We start from the raw sequence: 23,763 nt of genomic DNA on the forward strand, positions 1-23,763 counted from the left end.
TCAGAAATGCCTGGGATGAAGGATTACAGCAGTACTGAAGCTTGCTATACACCCCATAGTAATCGTAGGTGTGGTTATGCTTGTATTATTAATAATCCTTTGCGGAATGTGGATAAAATTAAAAAAATGTAATTAGTCAAGTAATAGGCCTGCTCTCCGAAATAGAAAGAAAAGGTATATACATGAAAGGAAGGTTAAGTGGCTTAGAGGAAAAGGTTGATGAAGACGAATATCTCCAAATGCGACCCTATCCTGAAGGGTATACACCCCCTTTTGCTCAAGAAGAGAATACAGAAAATTGTGTTGATCTAAAAAATAAAAAGATCAACAAGGAGGGAATTGTGGAAGAAAGAATCTATGAACACCTGGCTTAATTTAGAGGGAAGGGTTAAATTCTGTTTTTTGCTATGCTTAAAGAAATAATAAGACTAGAAAAATAGCCACGCTTTTTAGCCTTGAAACTTAGAGATGCAATTAGGTGACCATCTGGTATTAAAAGGGAGTCTCCTTTTGCCTTTGCTTATCAGACTGTGAACAGAGAGAAACTATGCAAGGACAGACAGAGTGTGTACCTCCCGAGACGACCTTTGTACTCGCGGGACTAATGAATAAGATTCTTTTTCTATTTCTGTATTCAATTTCTGTATAAAGATAAGTGCAATTTGCTTGTACGACAGAGTTCTGCCTTGGTACAGTCCAAGCAAGCTCTCCAAGATATCTTGCTTTTTAAAATAAATTCTTTCTCTCGAAGTGAAATTCTGAAAGTCTCCGCCTGAGTTGATTTAAGCTAAATTTCCTCGACACTGGCCTACATTGGCAACCGGTCCAGCAACGCCTCAATTTTAAAATTCTCATCCTCGTGTTCAAATCACCCAATGCCCTCGCCTTTCCCTTTCTCTGCAACCTCCTCTAGCTCCACAACCCAAGATCTCTGCATTCCTCCAATTCTGGCCCCTTGTGCATCCCAATTTTAATCACTTCATTATTGGTAGCCGTGTCTTCAGCCATCCCTCACTTCTCTCCTCTTTAAACCCGACATCTTTGACCAAGCTTTTGGTCACCTGTCTTAATATCTCCTTATATGGCTCGGTGTCAATTTATGTCTGAAGTTTAACATAACTTCTCTGCTTTTCAATTCTATCCCTATAGAAATTAACCCCAATGCTTGGTTTGTTCTTTTATAATCTTATGATCATGCGTTACTACTTTTCGTGATTTGTGCATCTATATCCCAGATCCCTTTCCATCTCGCACCAAGTTAGACTCTTATTGTCCAAGGTGTATGCAGCCTCCTTAGTCTTCCTACCAAAATGCACCAGCTCACCATAATCTATGTTGAAATTTATTTGCCAATTACACACCCATTTTGGCTTTTAACTTTTAATTAATGTCTTCTTGTAATTAGTTACAGCCGTGTTCAGTATTAACTTTAGCCCCAAATTTGATGTCATCCACAAATTTTGAAATGATACTTCCGACTCCCAAGTTTAAATCGTTTATGTCAAGAGGGAGCTTTACTCTGTATCTAACCCGTGCTGTAACTGCCCTGGGAGTGTTTGATGGGACAGTGTAGAAACATAGAAACATAGAAAATAGGTGCAGGAGCAGGCCATTTGGCCATTCAATGTGATCATGGCTGATTATGCAACCTCAGTACCCGGCCCCTGCTTTCTCTCCAATCCCCCTGATCCCTTTAGTCATAAGGGGCACATCCAAGTCCCTTTTGAATATGTTCAATGAACTGGACTGTGGCAGAGAATTCCACAGGTTCACAACTCTCTGGGTGAAAAAGTTTCTCCTCATCTCAGTCCTATATGGCTTGCCCCTTATCTTTAGACTGTGATCCCTGGTTCTGGACTTCCCCAACATCGGGAAAATTCTTCCTGCATCTAACCTGTCCAGTTCCATCAAAATTTTAAAAGTTTCAGTGAGATCCCCTCTCATTCTTCTAAATTCCAGTGAGTATAAGCCGAGCCAATCCAGTCTTTCCTCATATGTCAGTCCTGCCATCCCAGGAATCAGTCTGGTGAATCTTCGTTGCACTCCCTCAATAGCAAAAACGTCCTTCCTCAGATTAGGAGATCAAAACTGAACACAATATTCAAGGTGTGGTATCACCAAGGCCATGTACAACTGCAGTAAGATCTCCCTGCTCCTATACTCAAATCCCCTCACTATGAAGACCAACATGCCATTTGCTTTCTTTACTGCCTGCTGTACCTGCATGCCTACCTTCAATGACTGATGTACCATGACACCTAGGTCTCGTTGCACCTCCCCTTTTACTAATCTGTCACCATTTGAAAGTCCAAATACACCATATCCACTGGTTCTCCCTTATCCACTCTACTAGTTACAGCCTCAAAAAACTCTAGAAGATTTGTCAAGCATGATTTCCCTTTCATAAATCCATGCTGACTTGGACCGATCCTGTCACTGCTTTCCAAATGCGCTGCTATTACATCTTTAATAATTGATTCCAGCATTTTCCCCACCACTGATGTCAGGCTAACCTGTTTTCTCTCTCCTTTTTTAAAAAGTGGGATTACATTAGCTACCCTCCAATCCATAGGAACTGAACCAGAGTCATGGAATGTTGGAAAATGAGCACAATGCATCTACTATTTCTAGGGCCACTTCCTTAAGTTCTCTGGGATGCAGACTATCAGGCCCTGGGGATTTATCAGTCTTCAGTCCCTTCAATTTCCCTCACACCATTTCCTAACTAATAAGGATTTCCCTCAGTTCCCCCTTCTTGATAGACTCTCGGTCCCCTAGTATTTTTGGGAGGTTATTTGTGTCTTTCTTAGTGAAAACAGAACCAAAGTATTTGTTCAATTGGTCTGCCATTTCCTTGTTCCCCATTATGAATTCACCTGGTGCTGACGACAAAGGATCAACATTAGTCTTCACTAATCTTTTTTCTTCACATATCTATATATTATCTTCCTAACACAGATGAGGCTGCACACAGGGAGGTTAAAGTAACAGTGACCTCAGTCTTTATTAAGACACTCCAGAGTGAGGAACAGGCCTTAGGGGCCGGCTTATATACAGTGCTCCCAAGGGATGCTGGGATCCCCTGGGACTTTAGAGGATGAGCTCCCTGGTGGCGGAACATAGGAGTGCATGCTTTACAGATACACAACATCACTCCCCCAACAAAGTCAAAGTGAAAACTATTTACAAGGTGAGGTGGTCAGGAGCCTTTCTTTCCCTGGTGGACCGCCTCAGTACAAATGTCTGTTCTGGTGTGTTCGCTGTGCCCTCGCTGGTCTGGCATGTTGTTGGCCCTGCAGAGCTGCTAGGTGAGCCTGGCCTTACTGGGCTGTTGGGCGTGATGGGTTCGATTTCCTGGTCCGGCGTGGTGTCGTTGATCCTTTGGGTGTGTGTTGTGGGCTCGAAAAAGGTGGTGTCTGCTGTGGGTTGTTCAGGGCAGTCTGTGAACTGCAGCCTCGTTTGGTCCAGGTGCTTTCTGCAAATTTGTCCATTGTCTAGTTTGACTACAAACAACCTACTCCCTTCTTTGGTTATCACCGTGCCCGCGATCCACTTGGGACCATGTCCATAGTTTAGCACATACACAGGGTCATTCAGATCAATTTCCCGTGACACAGTGACGCGACCATAGTTTACATTTTGTTGCTGCCGCCTGCTCTCTACCTGATCATGCAGGTTGGGGTGAACCAGCGAGAGTTTGATTTTAAGTGTCCTTTTCATGAGTAGCTCAGCCGGGGGCACCCCTGTGAGCGAGTGGGGTCTCGTGCGGTAGCTGAGCAGTACTCAGGACAGGCGGGTTTGGAGTGAGCCATCTGTGACTCGTTTGAGGCTCTGTTTGATTGTTTGTACTGCCCGCTCTGCCTGCCCATTGGAGGCTGGTTTAAACAGGACCGAGGTAACATGTTTGATCCCATTGCGGGTCATGAATTCTTTAAATTTGGCACTGGTGAAACATGGCCCATTGTCACTGACCAGTATGTCAGGCAGGCCGTGGGTGGCAAACATGGCCCTCAGGCTTTCAATGGTGGTGGTGGCGGTACTTCCCGACATTATTTCACATTCAATCCATTTTGAAAAAGCATCCACCACTACCAGGAACATTTTACCGAGAAACGGGCCCGCATAGTCGACATGGATCCTCGACCATGGTCTGGAGGGCCAGGACCACAAACTTAGTGGTGCCTCTCTGGGCGCGTTGCTCAACTGAGCACACACACTGCATTGCCGTACACAGGACTCTAAGTCAGAGTCGATACCAGGCCACCACACATGGGATCTGGCTATCGCTTTCATCATTACTATACCTGGATGTGTGCTGTGGAGATCTGAGATGAACATCTCCCTGCCCTTTTTGGGTAGCACTACCCCACAACAGGCAGTCTGCCTGAATGGACAGCTCGTCCTTTCGCCGCTGGAGCGGCTTGATTGGCTCTTGCATTTCAACGGGGATGCAGGCCCAGCTCCCATGCAGTAAACAGTTTTTTACTAGGGACAGCAGAGGATCTTGGCTGGTCCAAGTCCTAATCTGACAGGCCGTGACAGGTGATTTATCATTTTCAAACGCTTCCATGACCATCAATAAGTCTGCGGGCTGCACCACCATCAACAAGTTTGCAGGCTGCGCCATTTCCACCCCCGTGGTGGGCAATGGTAGCCGACTGAGAGCATCCGCACAGTTCTCGGTGCCTAGCCTGTGGCGGATGGCATTGTTATATGCTGAGTGAGTGCCCACCTTTGTATGCGAGCTGAGGCATTAGTATTTATCCCCTTGTTTTCAGCAAACAGGGATGTGAGGGGCTTGTGATCGGTTTCCAGCTCAAATTTGAGGCCAAACAGGGTACTGATGAATTTTCTTTACCCCGAACACGCTAATGCCTCTTTCTCAATCATGCTGTCGGCCCTCTCGACCTTAGCCAAGCTCTGGAAGCATAGGCGACAGGTTGCAACTTCCCTGCAAGTTAGCTTGTTGTAATACTCACCCGACTCCGTACGATGACGCGTCACATGCTAGCACAAGTCTTTTACATGGGTTATACAATACAAGCAGCTTGTTGGAGCATAAAATGTTTCTGGCTTTCTCAAAAGTAATCACTTGGTTTTTTTCTCATACCCAGTTCTCACCTTTGCGCAATAACACATGTAGGGGCTCTAAAAGGGTGCTTAACCCCGGTAGGAAGTTACCAAAATAGTTGAGGAGTCCCAGGAACGACCGCAGCTCCGTGACGTTCTGTGGCCTGGGCGCGTTCCTGATAGCCTCTGTCTTGGCATTTATGGGCCGAATGCCGTCCACCGTGATTTTTCTCCCCCAAAACTCCACTTCTGTTGCCATGGAGACGCATTTCGACCTCTTCAGCCGCAGCCCTACGCGATCCAGTCGCTGGAGGACCTCCTCCAGGTTTTGCAGGTGCTCGGCGGTGTCCCGACCCGTGACCAATATGTCGTCCTGAAAGACCACTGTGTGTGGTACCGACTTGATTAGGCTCTCCATGTTTCTCTGCAAGATCGCTGCAGCCGACCGAATTCCAAACGGGCATCTGTTGTTGATGCAGGTGAGGCCCTTCGAGGACTCCTCCAGCTCCTGCGTCATGTAGGCCGAAGTCAGGTCGAGCTTGGTGAATGTCTTGCCTCCTGCCAGCGTCGCAAATAGGTCGTCTGCCTTAGGTAGCGGGTATTGGTCCTGTAGCGAGAAACGATTAATAGTTACTTTATAATCGCCACAAATCCTGACCGTGCCATCACTTTTGAACACTGGAACAATTGGGCTGGCCCACTCGTTTAATTCCAGTGGGGAGATGATGCCCTCGCTTTGCAGCCTGTCCGGCTCGATTTCCACGCTCTCCCTCATCATGTGAGGTACCGCTCGCGCCTTGTGGTGAATGGGTCGTGCCTCTGGGACCAAATGGATCCGCACCTTCACCCCGGAAAAGTTTCCAATGCCTGGCTCAAAAAGGGAAGGAAATTTGTTAAGAACCTGGGGACATGAGGCCTCATCGACATGTGATAGCGCTTGGATGTTATCCCAGTTCCAGGGGATTTTGCCCAACCAGCTCCTTTCAAGCAGTGTGGGGCCATCGCCCAGGACAACCCAGAGTGGCAGTTCGTGAAACTTGCGCTCGATGGTGACCTTGACCATGGCGCTGCCCAGGACAGTGATAAGCTCTTTGGTGTACGTTCTCAGTTTCGTGTGGATGGGGCTCAGGGCTGGTCTGAATACCGTGTTGCACCACAGTCTCTCAAACATCTTTTTACGCATGATGGATTGGCTAGCGCCAGTGTCCAGTTCCATGGCTATGGGTAAGCCATTCAATTTTACGTTTAGCATTATAGGTGGACATTTCGTTGAAAATGTGTGCACCCCGTGTACTTCAGCATCTGCCTCCTCTCTCTGAGGCTCGAAATTGCTTTGATCCACCATGGACCGATCTTCCTCTGCCACGTGGTGGTTAGCAGGTTTTGCAGAGCTTGCAGCTCGTTTGCAAGCTCATTGGAGATGCCCCATTGTTCCACAGCTCTTGCAAACATACCCTTTGAAGTGGCATGAATAGGCTGAATGGAAGCCTCCACAATGCCAACAAGGTGTGAATTGCCTTGCATTCATCCTTTGTTGGGGACTCAGTCATCTGGGTCACCTGAGGCCTGCTAGCTGTTGCAGACTTGTTGGTTCTGCCCTGTACATTTCTGCTCGCAAACATAGTTCCAGTTAATTTATGAACATTGCTAGCACTTGTGTGCTGATAGATTTGTTTGGTGTCATCACTGCTGGACATAAACGCCTGTGTTATCGCAATGGCCTTACTGAGGGTCGGTGTCTCTACAGTCAAGAGTTTTTGTAGGATGGTCTCATGGCCAACGGCCAGTACAGAAAGTCTCTGAGCATTTGCTCCAGGTAGCCATCAAACTGACATTGTCCTGCAAGTCGCCTTAGCTCGGCGACGTAGCTCGCCACGTCCTGGCCTTCAGATCGCTGGCACGTGTAGAACCGATACCTCGCCATCAGCAAGCTCTCCCTCGGGTTAAGATGCTCCGGAACCAGTATACACAGCTCCTCATATGACTTATCTGTGGGTTTCACCGGAGCCAGAAGATTCTTCATGAGGCTGTAGGTCAGTGCCCTGCAGACCGTGAGGAGGACCGCTCTCCTTTTTGCAGCGCTTCCTTCTCCGTCCAGCTCGTTGGCTACAAAGTACTGGTCTAGCCATTCGACATATGCTTCCCAGTCCTCACATAAGAACATAAGAACATAAGAACATAAGAATTAGGAACAGGAGTAGGCCATCTAGCCCCTCGAGCCTGCTCTGCCATTCAACAAGATCACGGCTGATCTGGCCGTGGACTCAGCTCCACTTACCCGCCCGCTCCCCGTAACCCTTAATTCCCTTATTGGTTAAAAATCTATCCATCTGTGATTTGAATACATTCAATGAGCTAGCCTCAACTGCTTCCTTGGGCAGAGAATTCCACAGATTCACAACCCTCTGGGAGAAGAAATTACTTCTCAACTCGGTTTTAAATTGGCTCCCCCGTATTTTGAGGCTGTGCCCCCTAGTTCTAGTCTCCCCTACCAGTGGAAACAACCTCTCTGCCTCTATCTTGTCTATCCCTTTCATTATTTTAAATGTTTCGATAAGATCACCTCTCAATCTTCTGAATTCCAATGAGTAGATGAGGGTTAAATATTGGCCCCAGGACACCGGGGAGAACTCCCCAGCTCTTCTTCGAAATACTGCCATGGGATCTATTATGTCCACTTGAGAGGGCAGACAGTTTAACGTCTCGTCCAAAAGATGGCACCTCCAACAGTGCAGTGCTCCCTCATTATGGGCTTGAATCTCTGGAGTGGGTCTATGAACACATAATCTCCTGGCTCAGAGGTGAGAGTGCTGCCCACTCAGCCACGGCTGACACCTAGTTAGAGTAGGAGATGGTGCGATTGTTCTGTTTTCAGTACGTCCTCACAAACACAAACAAGATGGCTGATAACTTCAGGAAGCCTTTCAGGTGACTTGAGCTGTTTATTCTTGTAAACAGCACTGGCTGCAATGCCACAGTAGTCCAGTGGGTGGAGTTATATATATCACAATTACTTCTTCATTAAGGAGGGAGAAGTGTAACAAACAATCATACATAACTTGCATGGTTATACATAACAAAAAATATGGACTTATTTTACCATATTTACAAACAAGCTTAACCACTTATATATATTACAGCGATGAGTTTTGAACACGGTGAGGAGATTGGGCAATGGAATAAAAATGGTAAAATGGATTGTTTTATCGCAACATTAACACGGGATCAGTCCACCGTTTGAGTTCCCCAAATCTATTCACCTCAGAATCATGAAATTGGAAGCATCTTACCCTAATGTTGTCAAACGATGACTTGTTCGTGATGTCATACAGCAACAGGAGCGCTGCAAAGAGAGAGCAACAGTTTAAAGTCCAACCAAAGGCCAATCACCAACCCTCACACCGTGTAACTACCATACACTTCCATCCACCCCCATCAACATCATCTAACCAAGCCTTCACAATTTCCAGCTGTATGTGCTCGCAAACCCACATTGGCTCCCGGTCCCGCAAAATTCCAATCCTTGTTTCCAAATCGCTCCATGGCCTTGTCCCCTCGATATCTCTGTAACCATCTCCAGCCCTACGACCCGCCGTGATCTCCGCACTCCTCCAACGCTGGGCTCTTGAGCATCCCTGATTTCCATCGCACCACCACTGGCGGCTGTGGCTTCAGCTGTTGTGATGTATTTGCTTCGTGGATTCTTTGCTTAAAAATTCATAGCAACACATTGCTATTAAGAACTAGTTGGTTTATTAGCAAAACGTTTAACAATCACACTACACATTACCAGTTCATCCACCAGGCTCACAACCACCTGCCTCATCGTGGATCCCCCTGAACCCAACTGGCTGGGGTTTTATTGAGTCTTGTGAACATCATGGTAACTATTTGGAAGAGGCAGGCTAAATTCTTGTCTTATCAAGTCAAGGAGCTCAGCTGAGTTGGGTAGGGAGTAGCTAAGCCATTGGGACCTAGCCAGTTCCATCCTACATCACTGGACTGCAGATTTCAACCAGGCCTTCCATAAGGAGCTGACAATTGGCTTCAACACCCAGGGTAGGGAGCCAAATAATATCCACTAGTGCTCCAACTCCTGATCACCAGCCAATGACCTCCTTCCAGAAAATGGAGGTCAGGCAAGGGCAGAATCAGGATGTGATGCCCCTGATGTCAAATAGCTGATTGGCATGGACTGTCTATGCCCACACATCAAGAATGGGCACATAGGTAAGGTACAGAGGGTGACCGGCAATCAGTCAGTGCCTTAGGAGAGGGCAACGGACAAAAGTGCTTGGAAAAGGAGGGGGAAAACCACTTGAATGAGACCCATCCTCAAACAAATTAAATGTGAATTAGCAGGCATATCTTCCCTGGATTTGCATTCAGTTCTTGACTGCCTCTGTGGAAAAACTTGGAGCGGGTGATCAGGGCCTACTGAAAATCCTTGCGGGGAGCCTGAAGACATCCAGGTGCCTGGTTGAGGCAAGGGGAAGTGTGTAGCAAGCTGTGGCTGGGTTGTTCTTGGTTAATGAGTGGTCCTGGAGCTGTTGTCCAGGACTGGAGGTGGTGGGGGATTGGGAGAGGCCGGGGGGGGAGTGGAGGGGGGGGCGGGGGGGGGGGAGGAAGTCTTGGAGCTATTGCTGAACACTGGTGTGGAGGCCTGGAATGGTTGCTATGGGCTGCTGTTTTAGGACTGGAATGGTTGCTATGGGCCAGTGTTTATGCCTGGAATGGTTGCTAAGGGCTGGTGTGGGCCTGGAATGGTTGCTAAGTGCCCATGTTTAGACCTAGATTGGTTTGCTAAGGGCCGGTGTGGCCCTGGAATGGTTGCTAAGAGCCCATGTTTAGACCTAGATTGGTTGCTAAGGGCCGGTGTGGGCTTGGAATGGTTGCTCAGAGCTGGTGTGGGCCTGGAATGGTTGCTAAGGGCCAGTGTGGAGGCCTGGAATCATTATCCGTGTATGCACCATCGGAGCAGGCCGGGGAGCGGAAGGAGCAGCGTGGCGGAATACCGCTCCAGGGAGCAGCACGTGCTGGAGCAGGAGAGCAACGGCAGTGAAGAGTGAATTCACCAAGATCCAGGTCAGTGATTGGAGCGTGGGCAGATACAGCAGGAGCAGCAAGGTCGGGGCGAAGCAAAGGCGAGAGATTGTAGACGGACGAGATCGGGGCCCAGGAGAGGCGCGAGTTCGGGGCCCAGAAGAGGCGAGGGCCGAGGGGCAGCACGAGCCAGCCCACACTGCGATATGTGTGCGCACTCGGTCCGTGCAGCAGAGCAGGTCTCCAGTTGTCTTGGTTAACCCTTGCCACTGGAGCAAGACCTAGCTCTGTCAAGCCCGTGTGGTGGCTGGTGTGCAACGGCCACCACACGTTAAAAAAAATCCAGGCACAGGCATCTTCCACCCTTCAATTGGAGTTCGGGATCTGGAATATTAGGTCCTTCATTGAAACACCTGTGAACTTTATGACAGTCATCCTCGATTTGAGGGACTGCCTATGATGATGATGATATATTATACCTAACCATCATGTTACATTTAAATCTTTACTGCCACATTAATACAAGAAAATGTTAACAAGCTCTCGCTCGCTAGCTGACTACAAAAAAATCCAAATCTAGATAGGATTACATTCAGCACAGTGACAGACCATTTGGCACAACCAGTCCATGCTGGCGTTTATGCCACTTGAGCCTCCTCCTGTCTTTCCGCGTCTAAATCTATCAGCATAACCCGCTATTCCCTTCTTCCTCATATGTTTATTCAACCGCCCCTTAAATGCATCGATACTATTCGCTTCATCCACTCCCTGTGGCAGCGAGTTCCACATTCTCACCACTCTCTGGGTAAAGACGTTTTTTACTGAATTTCCCTGTTGGATTTTTTGCCGACTATCTTATATTGATGGCCTGTAGATCTTCTCTTGCCCACAAATGGAAATATTCTCTCTGTATCCACTCTATCAAAACCTTTCATGATTTTAAAGGCCTCTATTAGGCCATGCCTCAGCCTTCTTTTTTCCAAGAGGAAAGAGACCCAGCCTGTTGATCCTTTCCTGACAGACTGTCCTCACCCTTGTTTGTTAGTGGTTGTCAGCCGGGCCTGCTACTCAGCTCACATTCTCAGCCTCTGACAGGCCAGAGATTTCAGTGCTCAGCTTTAAAACTGAAATCAATTGCTTAAGATGGGAAGTTAATGGGAGCCCTGGGGACTGGGCTGGCTCAAGGTCAGCTCCGGCAGTGAGACAGAGAGAGCTCGGGGCCTGGCCCAGCCTGGACTGATCGTTGCTTCACTCCCATCAGCAGCGTCCCTACCTTGTGCGTCTCTGTAATAGGCGTGGGTGACACTGCGGAATCGTTCCTGCCCAGCCGTGTCCCAGATCTGGAGATAGAAACAAAAAGCAGAGTGGTCTCTCTCTTTCTTTCATTTACTTGTCGCTCAACCCTCGCCGAAAATAACCGCGCAACGCAAGGTGAACGCACGCGCGACGGGTACTGGGAGCGGGGTACGTCAGTCTAACCGAGCTGGGATCTTGGGAATGTGCCATTTTGTGTTTCCTTCCACCCACCCGGACAGTACTGCCACCTCATGCACATTAAATCCTCTTGGATTCCTTTATAAAGATGGAGCATGTGCGTGTAAAACACACAGCAACTTGTATTTATATAGCGCCTTTATTGTAGTAAAACGTCCCAAGGTGCTTCATAGCAGTGTTGCAAGACAAAACAGATAAACCTGACACCGAGAAGAAATTAGGGCAGGTGACCAAAAGCTTGGTCAAAGAGGTAGGTTTTAAGGAGTATCTTAAAGGAGGAAAGGCCAATGGAATCTTGGCTTTTATTGCAAAGGGGATGCAGTATAAAAGCAGGGAAGTTATACAAGGTATTGCTGAGGCCACACCTGGAATACTGCGTGCAGTTTTGGTTTCCATATTTACGAAAGGATATACTTGCTTTGGAGGCAGTTCAGAGAAGGTTCACTAGGTTGATTCCAGAGATGCGGAGGTTGACTTATGAGGAAAGGTTGAGGAGGTTGGGCTTCTACCCATTGGAATTCAGCAGAATGAGAGGTGATCTTATCGAAACGTATAAGATTATGAGTGGGCTTGACAAGGTGGATGCAGAGAGGATGTTTCCACTGATAGGGGAGACTAGAACTAGAGGGCATGATCTTACAAAAAGGGGCCGTCCATTTAAAACTGAGATGAGGAGGAATTTCTTCTCTCAGAGGGTTGTAAATCTGTGGAATTCACTGCCTCAGAGAGCTGTGGAAGCTGGGACATTGAATAAATTTAAGACAGAGATAGACAGTTTCTTACCGAGAAGGGATTAAGGGGTTATAGGGAGTGGGCAGGGAAGTGGACCTGAGTCCATGATCGGATCAGCCATGGCGGAGCAGGCTCGAGAGGCCATATGGCCTACTCCTGTTCCTATTTCTTGTGTTCTTATTGTTGTGTATCTGTAAAGCATGCACTCCCATGCTCCGCCATCAGGGAGCTCATCTCCTGAAGTCCCAAGGGATCCCAGCATCCCTTGGGAGCACTGTATATAAGCCGGCCCCTAAGACCTGTTCCTCTGGAGTGTCTTATTAAAGACTGAGGTCACTGTTACTTTAACCTCCCTGTGTGCAGCCTCATCTGTGTTAGGAACACAATAACTTGCGACGAGAATACGAATCCAACGCAAAGATGGAGCAAACTGTGGGCATCCTGGAGAAGTTCTCGGAGGGTGAGGACTGGGAAGCCTATGTCGAACGGCTAGACCAGTACTTTGTAGCCAATGAGCTGGATGGAGAAGGAAGCGCTGCAAAAAGGAGAGCGGTCCTCCTCACAGCCTGCGGGGCACCGACCTACAGCCTTATGAAGAATCTTCTGGCTCCGGTGAAACCCACAGAAAAGTCGTATGAGGAGCTGTGTACACTGGTTTGGAGCATCTTAACCCGAGAGAGACAATGGTGATGGTGAGGTATCGGTTCTACACGTGCCAGCGATCTGAGGGTCAGGACGCGGCGAGCTACGTCGCTGAGCTAAGGCGACTTGCAGGCCAATGTGAGTTTGATGGCTACCAGGAGGAAATTCTCAGAGACTTTTTTGTACTGGGCGTTGGCCACGAGACCATCCGACGAAAACTTTTGACTGTAGAGACACCGACCCTCAGTAAGGCCATTACGATAGCACAGGCGTTTATGTCCACCAGTGATAACACCAAACAAATCTATCAGCACACAAGTGCTAGCAATGTTCATAAATTAACTGGAACTGTGTTTGCGAGCAGAAATGTACAGGGCAGAACCCACGAATCTGCAACTGCCAGCAGGCCTCAGGTGACCCAGATGACTCAGAGTCCCCAACAAAGGATGAATGCAAGGCAATTCACACCTTGTTGGCGTTGTGGAGGCTTCCATTCATCCTATTCATGCCACTTCAAAGGGTATGTTTGCAAAAGCTGTGTAACAATGGGGCACTTCCAATGAGCTTGCAAACGAGCTGCAAGCTCTGCAAAACCTGCTAACCACCACATGGCAGAGGAAGATCGGTCCATGGTGGATCAAAGCAATTTCGAGCCTCAGAGAGAGGAGGCAGATGCTGAAGTACATGGGGTGCACACATTTTCAACGAAATGTCCACCTATAATGCTAAACGTAAAATTGAATGGCTTACCCTTGGCCGTGGAACTGGACACTGGCGCTAGCCAATCCATCATAAGTAAAAAGATGTTTGAGAGACTGTGGTGCAACAAAGCATTCAGCCCAGCCCTGAGCCCCATCCACACGAAACTAAGAACGTACACCAAAGAGCTTATCACTGTCCTGGGCAGCGCCATGGTCAAGGTCACCTACGAAGGCACGGTGCATGAACTGCCACTCTGGATTGTCCCAGACGATGGCCCCACACTGCTTGGAAGGAGCTGGCTGGGCAAAATCGCCTGGAACTGGGATGACATCCGAGCGCTATCACATGTCGATAAGGCCTAATGTCCCCAGGTTCTTCACAAATTTCCTTCTCTTTTTGAGCCAGGCATTGGAAACTTTTCCGGGGCGAAGGTGCGGATCCACTTGGTCCCAGAGGCATGACCCATTCACCACAAGGCGCGAGCGGTACCTCACATGATGAAGAAGTGGAAATCGAGCTGGACAGGCTGCAACGCGAGGGCATCACCACCCCAGTGAAATTCAGCGAGTGGGCCAGCCCGATTGTTCCAGTGTTCAAAAGTGATGGCACGGTCAGGATTTGCGGCGATTATAAAGTAACTATTAATCGTTTCTCGCTGCAGGACCAATACCCGTTACCTAAGGCAGACGACCTATTTGCGACGCTGGAAGGAGGCAAGACGTTCACCAAGCTTGACTGACTTCGGCCTACATGACGCAGGAGCTGGAGAAGTCTTCGAAGGGCCTCACCTGCATCAATACGCACAAGCGGCTGTTCATCTACAACATTTGGATGCCCATTTGGAATTTGGTCGGTTGCAGCGATCTTCCAGAGAAACACGGAGAGCCTACTCAAGTCGGTACCACACACGGTGGTCTTTTAGGACATATTGGTCATGGGTCGGGACACCGCCGAGCACCTGCAAAACCTGGAGGAGGTCCTCCAGCGACTGGATCGCGTAGGGCTGCGGCTGAAGAGGTCGAAATGCGTCTTCATGGCAACAGAAGTGGAGTTTTTGGGGAGAAAGATCGTGGCGGATGGCATCCGGCTCACAGACGCCAAGACAGAGGCTATCAGGAATGCACCCAGGCCACAGAACGTCACGGAGCTGCGGTCGTTCCTGGGACTCCTCAACTATTTTAGTAAATTCTTACCGGGGTTAAGCACCCTTTTAGAGCCCCTACATGTGTTATTGCGCAAAGATGAGAACAGGGTCTGGGGAAAAAAAACAAGTAATTGCTTTTGAGAAAGCCAGAAACATTTTATGTTCCAACAAGCTGCTTGTATCGTATAACCCGTGTAAAAGACTTGTGCTAGCATGTGACGTGTCGTCGTACGGAGTCGGGTGTGTATTACAACAAGCTAACGTTGCGGGGAAGTTGCAACCTGTCACCTATGCATCCAGGAGCTTGCCTAAGGCTGAGAGAGCCTACAGCATGATTGAGAAAAAGGCATTAGCGTGTGTGTTTGGGGTAAAGAAAATGCATCAATACCTGTTTGGCCTCAAATTTGAGCTGGAAACCGATCACAAGCCCCTCACATCCCTGTTCGCTGAAAACAAGGGGATAAATACTAATGCCTCAGCCCGCATACAAAGGTGGGCACTCGCGCTATCAGTGTATAACTATACCATCCGCCATAGGCCAGGCACCAAGAACTGTGCGGATGCTCTCAGTCGGCTACCATTGCCCACCACGGGGGTGGAAATGGCGCAGCCTGCAAACTTGCTGATGGTGGTGCAGCCCGCAGACTTGTTGATGGTCATGGAAGCGTTTGAAAATGATAAATCACCTGTCATGGCCCGCCAGATTAGAACTTGGACCAGCCAAGATCCTCTGCTGTCCCGAGTAAAAAACTGTGTACTGCATGGGAGCTGGGCCAGCATCCCCGTTGAAATGCAAGAACCAATCAAGCCGTTCCAGCGGCGAAAGGACGAGCTGTCCATTCAGGCAGACTGCCTGTTGTGGGGTAACCACGTAGTGCTACCCTCAAAAAAGGGCAGGGAGACATTCATCTCGGATCTCCACAGCACACACCCGGGTATAGTAATGATGAAAGTGATAGCCAGATCCCACGTGTGGTGGCCCGGTATCAACTCTGACTTAGAGTCCTGCGTACGGCAATGCAGCGTGTGTGCTCAGTTGAGCAACATGCCCAGAGAGGCACCACTAAGTTTGTGGTCCTGGCCCTCCAGACCATGGTCGAGGATCCATGTCGACTATGCGGGCCCGTTTCTCGGTAAAATGTTCCTGGTGGTGGTGGATGCTTTTTCAAACTGGATTGAATGTGAAATAATTTCGGGAAGCACTGCCACCATCACCATTGAAAGCCTGAGGGCCATGTTTGCCACCCACGGCCTGCCTGACATACAGGTCAGTGACAACGGGCCATGTTTCACCAGTGCTGAATTTAAAGCATTCATGAACCTCAATGGGATCAAACATGTCACCTCGGCCCCGTTTAAACCAGCCTCCAATGGGCAGGCAGAGCGGGCAGTACAAACAATCAAACAGAGCCTTAAACGAGTCACAGAAGGCTCACTCCAAACCCGCCTGTCCCGAGTACTGCTCAGCTACCGCACGAGACCCCACTCGCTCACAGGGGTGCCCCCGGCTGAGCTACTCATGAAAAGGACACTTAAAACCAGACTCTCGCTGGTTCACCCCAACCTGCATGATCAGGTAGAGAGCAGGCGGCAACAACAAAATGTAAACGATGGTCGCGCCACTGTGTCACGGGAAATTGATCTGAATGACCCTGTGTATGTGCTAAACTATGGACATGGTCCCAAGTGGATCGCAGGCACGGTGATAGCTAAAGAAGGGAATAGGGTGTTTGTAGTCAAACTAGACAATGGACAAATTTGCAGAAAGCACCTGGACCAAACGAGGCTGCAGTTCACAGACTGCCCTGAACAACGCAAAGCAGACACCACTTTTTTCGAGCCCACAACACACACCCAAAGGATCAACGACACCACGCCGGACCAGGAAATCGAACCCATCACACCCAACAGCCCAGTAAGGCCAGGCTCACCTAGCAGCCCTGCAGGGCCAACAACACGCCAGCCCAGCGAGGGCACAGCCAACACACCAGAACAGACATTTGTACCGAGGTGGTCCACCAGGGAAAGAAAGGCTCCCGACCGCCTCACCTTGTAAATAGTTTTCACTTTGACTTTGAGGTGAGGAGTGATGTTGTGTATCTGTAAAACATGCACTCCCATATTCCGCCACCAGGAAGTGTATCCCCTGAAGTCCCAAGGGATCCCAGCATCCCTTGGGAGCACTGTATATAAGCCGACCCCTAAGGCCTGTTGCTCACTCTGGAATGTTTTGTTAAAGACTGAGGTCACTGTTACTTTAACCTCCCTGTGTGCAGTCTCATCTGTGTTAGGAACACAATACTTATGAAAGAGAGGTAAAGAGGCAGAGAGGTTTAGGGAGGGTGTTCCAGAGCTTGGGGCCCAGGCCACAGAAGGCACGGCCACCAATGATTGATTGAAATCAGGAATGCTCAAGAGGGCAGAATTAGAAGCGTGCAGACATCTCTTGGGGTTGTGAGGCTGAACGAGATTACAGAGGTAGGGAGGGGCGAGGAGAAACAAACCCACTTATACATGTGGAAATAACCCGGGTCTAATTGTGGTTTTTAAGTGGTTCTTGGAATATGGACGACACTGGCCGGGCAGTATTCGCTGCCCATCTCGAATTGCCCGGAGGGCCATTAAGAGGCAACCACATAGTGGAGGTCTGGAGTCACATGTAGGTCAGACTGGGTAGGACAGGCTGCCTCCCTCCCTGAAGGACATTAGTGACCCATTGGTCTGGAATTTAATCGAGGGGTTCGGGGGATTTATAAATAAGCTAACGGATACCCGGAGTGAGATTTTGAATCAGCCTCATCTGAACAATCCCCTGCATATTTTAACGCACACGCATATTTCTTAGCTGACTGGTCCCCGGGAGCGTGTCAGTATTTACAGTGGGTCTCTTGGGAGTGTGTCAGTATTTACAGGGGGTCCCCGGGAGTGTGTCGGTATTTACAGGGGATCTCTGGGAGTGTGTCAGTATTTACAGGGGGTCCCCGTGAGTGTGTCAGTATTTACAGGGGGTCCCCGGAAGTGTGTTAGTATTTACAGGGGGTCCCCAGGAATGCATCAGTATTTACAGGGGGTACCCGGGAGTGTGTCAGTATTTACAGGGGGTCCCCGGGAATGCGTCAATATTTACAGGGGGGTCCCCGGGAGTTTGTCAGTATTTACAGGGGGTCCCCGGGAATGTGTCAGTATTTATAGGGAGTCCCTGGGAGTGTGATAGTATTTACAGGGGGTCCCCGGGAGTGTGTCAGTATTTACAGGGGGTCCCCGGGAGTGTGTTGGTATTTACAGTGGGTACCCGGGAGTGTGTCAGTATTTACAGGGGGTCCCCGGGGAGTGTGTGTCAGTATTTACAGGGGGTTCCCGGGAGTGTGTCAGTATTTACAGGGGGTCCCTGGGAGTGTGTCGGTATTTGCAGGGGGTACCCTGGAGTGTGTCAGTATTTAAAAGGGGTCCCCGGGAATGCGTCAGTATTTACAGGGGGTCCCCGGGAGTTTGTCAGTATTTACAGGGGGTCTCTGGGAGTTTGTCAGTATTTACAGGGGGTCCCCGGGAGTTTGTCAGTATTTACAGGGGGTCCCCGGGAATGTCAGTATTTACACGGGGTCCCCGGGAATGTGTCAGTATTTACACGGGGTCCCCGGGAATGTGTCAGTATTTACACGGGGTCCCCGGGAGTGTGTCAGTATTTACAGGGGGTCCCCGGGAGTGTGTCAGTATTTACAGGGGGTCCCCGGTAGTTTGTCAGTATTTACAGGGGGTCCCCGGGAGTGTGTCAGTATTTACACGGGGTCTCCGGGAATGTGTCAGTATTTACACGGGGTCCCCGGGAATGTGTCAGTATTTATAGGGAGTCCCTGGGAGTGTGTCAATATTTACAGGGGGTCCCCGGAGTATGTAAGGGTGCAAAGAGTATTCCAATGGTTTAATTCAATGGATTACAATGCTGTCCTCGTTAGGTTTGACTGACTGTTAATAAGCCGCAGAGATTGGGAACTGCTGTGAAATACAAAGGGAATTGATGTTTGTTTGATAGGCCGCTGTCCGGTGATTCGCGCCGGTGCCACTCCAGCTGTTGCCACAATGGACTGACCTGTAACTTGACCTTGACCCCGTCCACAAGCACCACCTTATTCTGTAAAACAAGGAGAAAAACTGATGAGCACTGAGGAGTGAGCGTAGTACGCAGAGGGAACAGGCCTCTGTCAGCACACCACCAACGACTAGTGTCAAGCAAAACAACACACATAAACAATCATTGAGGCCCACATATTGTTAGCACGCCATTGACCCTCCTGTACTATTGACCCTCCTGTACTATTGACCCTCCTGTACCACTGACCCTCCTGTACCACTGACTCTCCTGTACCATTGACTATCCTGTACCACTGACCCTCCTGTACCACTGACCCTCCTGTACCACTGACCCTCCTGTACCATTGACCCTCCTGTACCATTGACCCTCCTGTACCATTGACTGTCCTGTACCACTGACCGTCCTGTACCACTGACCGCACTGTACCATTGACCATCCTGTAGCACTGACCCTCCTGTACCATTGACCATCCTGCACCATTGACCCTCCTGTACCACTGACCCTCCTGTACCACTGACCGTCCTGTACCATTGACCATCCTGTACCATTGACCCTCCTGTACCACTGACCGTCCTGTACCACTGACCGTCCTGTACCACTGACCGTCCTGTACCACTGACCGTCCTGTACCACTGACCCTCCTGTACCATTGACCGTCCTGTACCATTGACTGTTCTGTACCACTGACCCTCCTGTACCATTGACCATCCTGTACCATTGACCCTCCTGTACCACTGACCGTCCTGTACCACTGACCGTCCTGTACCATTGACCATCCTGTACCACTGACCCTCCTGTACCATTGACCGTCCTGTACCACTGACCCTCCTGTACCACTGACCGTCCTGTACCATTGACCGTCCTGTAGCACTGACCCTCCTGTACCATTGACCGTCCTGTACCATTGACCATCCTGTACCATTGACCGTCCTGTACCACTGACCCTCCTGTACCATTGACCGTCCTGTACCACTGACCGTCCTGTACCACTGACCGCACTGTACCACTGACCGTCCTGTACCATTGACCATCCTGTACCACTGACCGTCCTGTACCATTGACCGTCATGTAGCACTGACCCTCCTGTACCATTGACCATCCTGTACCATTGACCGTCCTGTACCACTGACCGTCCTGTACCACTGACCGTCCTGTAGCACTGACCCTCCTGTACTACTGACCGTCCTGCACCATTGACCGTCCTGTACCACTGACCCTCCTGTACCATTGACCGTCCTGTACTACTGACCGTCCTGTACCACTGACCGTCCTGTACCATTGACATTTATCAACTCAGCCATCAGGCAACGTTCCTTATTTCTATTTTTAACCCACGAAAATATCTGACCTTCTTTCACTCACAAACATCATTGCAAGTTGGCCCCATTTACGGTGCCCTCACCACTCCCCCATTCACCCCCCCCGCCTGCTATTTACCGCTGCCCCTTCTCGCTATCCCCCCATTTACTGGTGCCCCTCACCTATCCCCCAATTACTGCTGCCCCGCCCCTATCCTCCCATTTACTGCTGCCCCTCCTCGTTATCCCCCCATTTACTGGTGCCCCTCCCCTATCCCCCATTTACTGGTGCCCCTCCCCTATCCCCCATTTACTGGTGCCCCTCCTCTATCCCCCCATTTACTGGTGCCCCTCCCCTATCCCCCCATTTACTGGTGCCTCTTTACAAAATTAAAGCAATAGTCAGTTTAGACAATAAACCTAATTAAAAGACACACTGGTGCTTTAATTCATTGATAATTTCTGCAGAAGTTTCCTTCTGGATCGCTGTTCGTGAGTCAGGATAGCAGTAATTGCATTAAGAGGCCAGCAGTGAGGTCGGGACACGAGGCCGGTATAGGTGCGGTAACTAACCACCAAAGCGCGAGCGGTTGGAGAGAGCGTGGAAAGGCGCAGCACTGCCTGTGCATGGAGAGCAGCGCGCTGGAGCTGGAGCCGGGGGCCGGGGGCCGGGGTTCGCTGTCAGTATTCTATGGGCAGATACACGAGCTGAAAAACAGGGAGAGAGGACCTGAAGGAGGGAGGTGGTTAGTCGGAATATGTGTGTGTGTGAGGCCCATGCAGCAAAGCCTGGTCTCCAGTTGTTTTGGATCCCCTTGTCATTGGACTAAGACCGTGCTTTGTAAAGCCCGTGTGGTGGCTGGTGTGCAACGGCCACCTGACATTAAACAAATTCACATACAGGCATCTTCCACCCTTTAAAATGAAGTTCTGGACCTGGCCCGCATTGATTTCATCAGTCACCTTAGAACTCATTTAAGTGTGGAAGCAGGTCGTCCCCGGCTCCGAGGGACAGTCGAAGAAGATGATCATTGGCCAAACAGTTCCACTGTCCGCACTGTACCACTGACCCTCCTGTACCACTGACCCTCCTGTACCATTGACCGTCCTGTACCACTGACCCTCCTGTACCATTGACCCTCCTGTACCACTGACCCTCCTGTACCACTGACCCTCCTGTACCACTGACCCTCCTGTACCACTGACCCTCCTGTACCATTGACCCTCCTGTACCATTGACTGTCCTGTACCACTGACCGTCCTGTACCACTGACCGCACTGTACCATTGACCATCCTGTAGCACTGACCCTCCTGTACCATTGACCATCCTGCACCATTGACCCTCCTGTACCACTGACCCTCCTGTACCACTGACCGTCCTGTACCATTGACTGTCCTGTACCACTGACCATCCTGTACCATTGACCGTCCTGTACCACTGACCGTCCTGTACCACTGACTGCACTGTACCACTGACCCTCCTGTACCACTGACCGCACTGTACCACTGACCCTCCTGTACCACTGACCCTCCTGTACCATTGACCGTCTTGTACCACTGACCCTCCAGTACCATTGACCCTCCTGTACCACTGACTGTACTGTACCACTGACCCTCCTGTACCACTGACCGTCCTGTACCACTGACCCTCCTGTACCACTGACCCTCCTGTACCACTGACCGCACTGTACCACTGACCCTCCTGTACCATTGACCCTCCTGTACCATTGACCGTCCTGTACCACTGACCCTCCTGTACCACTGACTCTCCTGTACCACTGACCCTCCTGTACCATTGACCCTCCTGTACCATTGACCGCACTGTACCATTGACCGCACTGTACCATTGACCCTCCTGTACCACTGACCGCACTGTACCGTTGACCATACTGTACCATTGACTGTCCTTTACCACTGACCCTCCTGTAGCACTGACTGCACTGTACCATTGACTGCACTGTACCACTGATCGTCCTGTATCATTGACCGTGTTCAACTAGTTTAGCTACAGAATCTGAGCACGTTTGTGAGACATAACTCTAGGTCCATGCTGACTGCTGCGCTCTTCGGATGAACATTGTAATGTACGTACCTGTGAGTTTGGTCACAGGTTTGTGTCCTCTCCCTATTTATTGGGGACTTGGCCTGGAGGGTGTTGCACAGAGCAGTTCCTTGCAATAAGTTCTTAAGTCTGTTCTGCGGTCTGGAGGAGCCCGTGTTCCATGTTTTTATGGAGTGTGTGAGGTTGCAGCCCCTGTTCCATTAGTTAAAGGGGCTGCTCCTCAAATTCTGATTGCACTTCAGTCCCACACTCCTGATCTTTGGGCACCCTGTGCGGAGGGGAGCGGGTAGGTCTGAGGGCCTCCTCGTAGGACTGCTCCTGGGCATGGCCAAGGGTACCATCAGCCGGTCTAGGCAGCGGGCGGTCGAGGGGGTCGTTCAGCCTGACTGCCTGCCTCTCTTCCGCGCTTACATCCGAGCCAGGGTGTCCCTGGAGATGGAGCATGCAGTGTCCACCAGTACGCTCGCGGCCTTCCGCGAGAGGTGGGCGCCGGAGGGACTGGAGTGCATCACCCCCGGCAACCGAATTTTAATTTGATTTATTTAATGCCAAAAGTTTAATTTGTTTATTTGTTGGTTTAGTGCCCCTTTAATCATGGGGCACTTGTATTAATGTTCAACTTAAAATAGTTGTTGAGCTGTTGAGTTGGGAGTGGCTTAGCCAGTCACGTGATGTTCACAAGACTCAATAAAACCCCAGCCAGTTGGGTTTGGGGGATAAACGATGAGGCAGGTGGTTGTGAGCCTGGTGGATGAACTGGTAATGTGTAGTGTGATTGTTAAACCTTTGTTAATAAACCAACTAGTTCTTAATAGCAATGCGTTGCTATGAATTCTTAAGCAAAGAACCCATGAAGCAAATACATGACAGACATAGGAATTGGTCAGTGGGCTATTTAACTATGGGAGACATTGTGGTGGAAGTGGGGATTGTGGCGGAGTGATCAAAGTTCGTTTATGGTTCAGTCTTTCTCGTGTTACACCAGCCAGCTCCTGCTCCCTAAAAGGCACAGCTTTTGCACTTGGAGGGGAATTCCATCGAGTTTTCACCATCACTGCGGTTATTTGCATGGAAGTTTGGCCTCTGACCCCACAAACACGACGCAACTGCCATTTTCTGCCCAGTTTCCGTCAATCTTCACCAATGTTAGGGTGGATGAGAGGGCGATTCCTACGGGAATTCACCCCCAGAGAGTTCATAAAACTATCTCGGGCATCTTTCCTGTTTCTTCACTTGTTTCTTTGATCCGAGCTTCTGTCCTGTCTGGCCCGGGTGCTGGGTGCTCTGTCCTGTCTGGCCCGGGTGCTGGAGGCTCCGTCCTGTCTGACCTGGGTGCTGGGTGCTCTGTCCTGTCTGGCCTGGGTGCTGGGTGCTCTGTCCTGTCTGGCCCGGGTGCTGGGTGCTCTATCCTGTCTGGCCCGGGTGCTGGGTGCTCTATCCTGTCTGGCACGGGTGCTGGGTGCTCTATCCTGTCTGGCCCGGCTG

General features: G+C 49.8%; 1 protein-coding gene across 3 annotated transcripts in view; it reads right to left on the reverse strand.

Annotated features, from left to right (window-relative positions):
- LOC139226602 (ras-related protein Rab-37-like) overlaps positions 1–23,763 on the reverse strand; it is a 261,132-nt gene that overhangs the window by 37,443 nt on the left and 199,926 nt on the right. For all 3 annotated transcript variants that reach the window (XM_070857461.1, XM_070857463.1, XM_070857462.1), the window contains 3 exons: positions 18,915–18,956; positions 11,387–11,453; positions 8,361–8,413 (listed from right to left, as the gene is read on the reverse strand). In XM_070857461.1, the coding sequence (XP_070713562.1) occupies positions 8,361–8,413; positions 11,387–11,453; positions 18,915–18,956 (162 nt within the window). The remainder of the gene's footprint in view (positions 1–8,360; positions 8,414–11,386; positions 11,454–18,914; positions 18,957–23,763) is intronic.

Source organism: Pristiophorus japonicus, chromosome 16 (genome assembly GCF_044704955.1).
Source record: "Pristiophorus japonicus isolate sPriJap1 chromosome 16, sPriJap1.hap1, whole genome shotgun sequence".
NCBI classification, from domain to species: Eukaryota; Metazoa; Chordata; class Chondrichthyes; family Pristiophoridae; genus Pristiophorus; species Pristiophorus japonicus.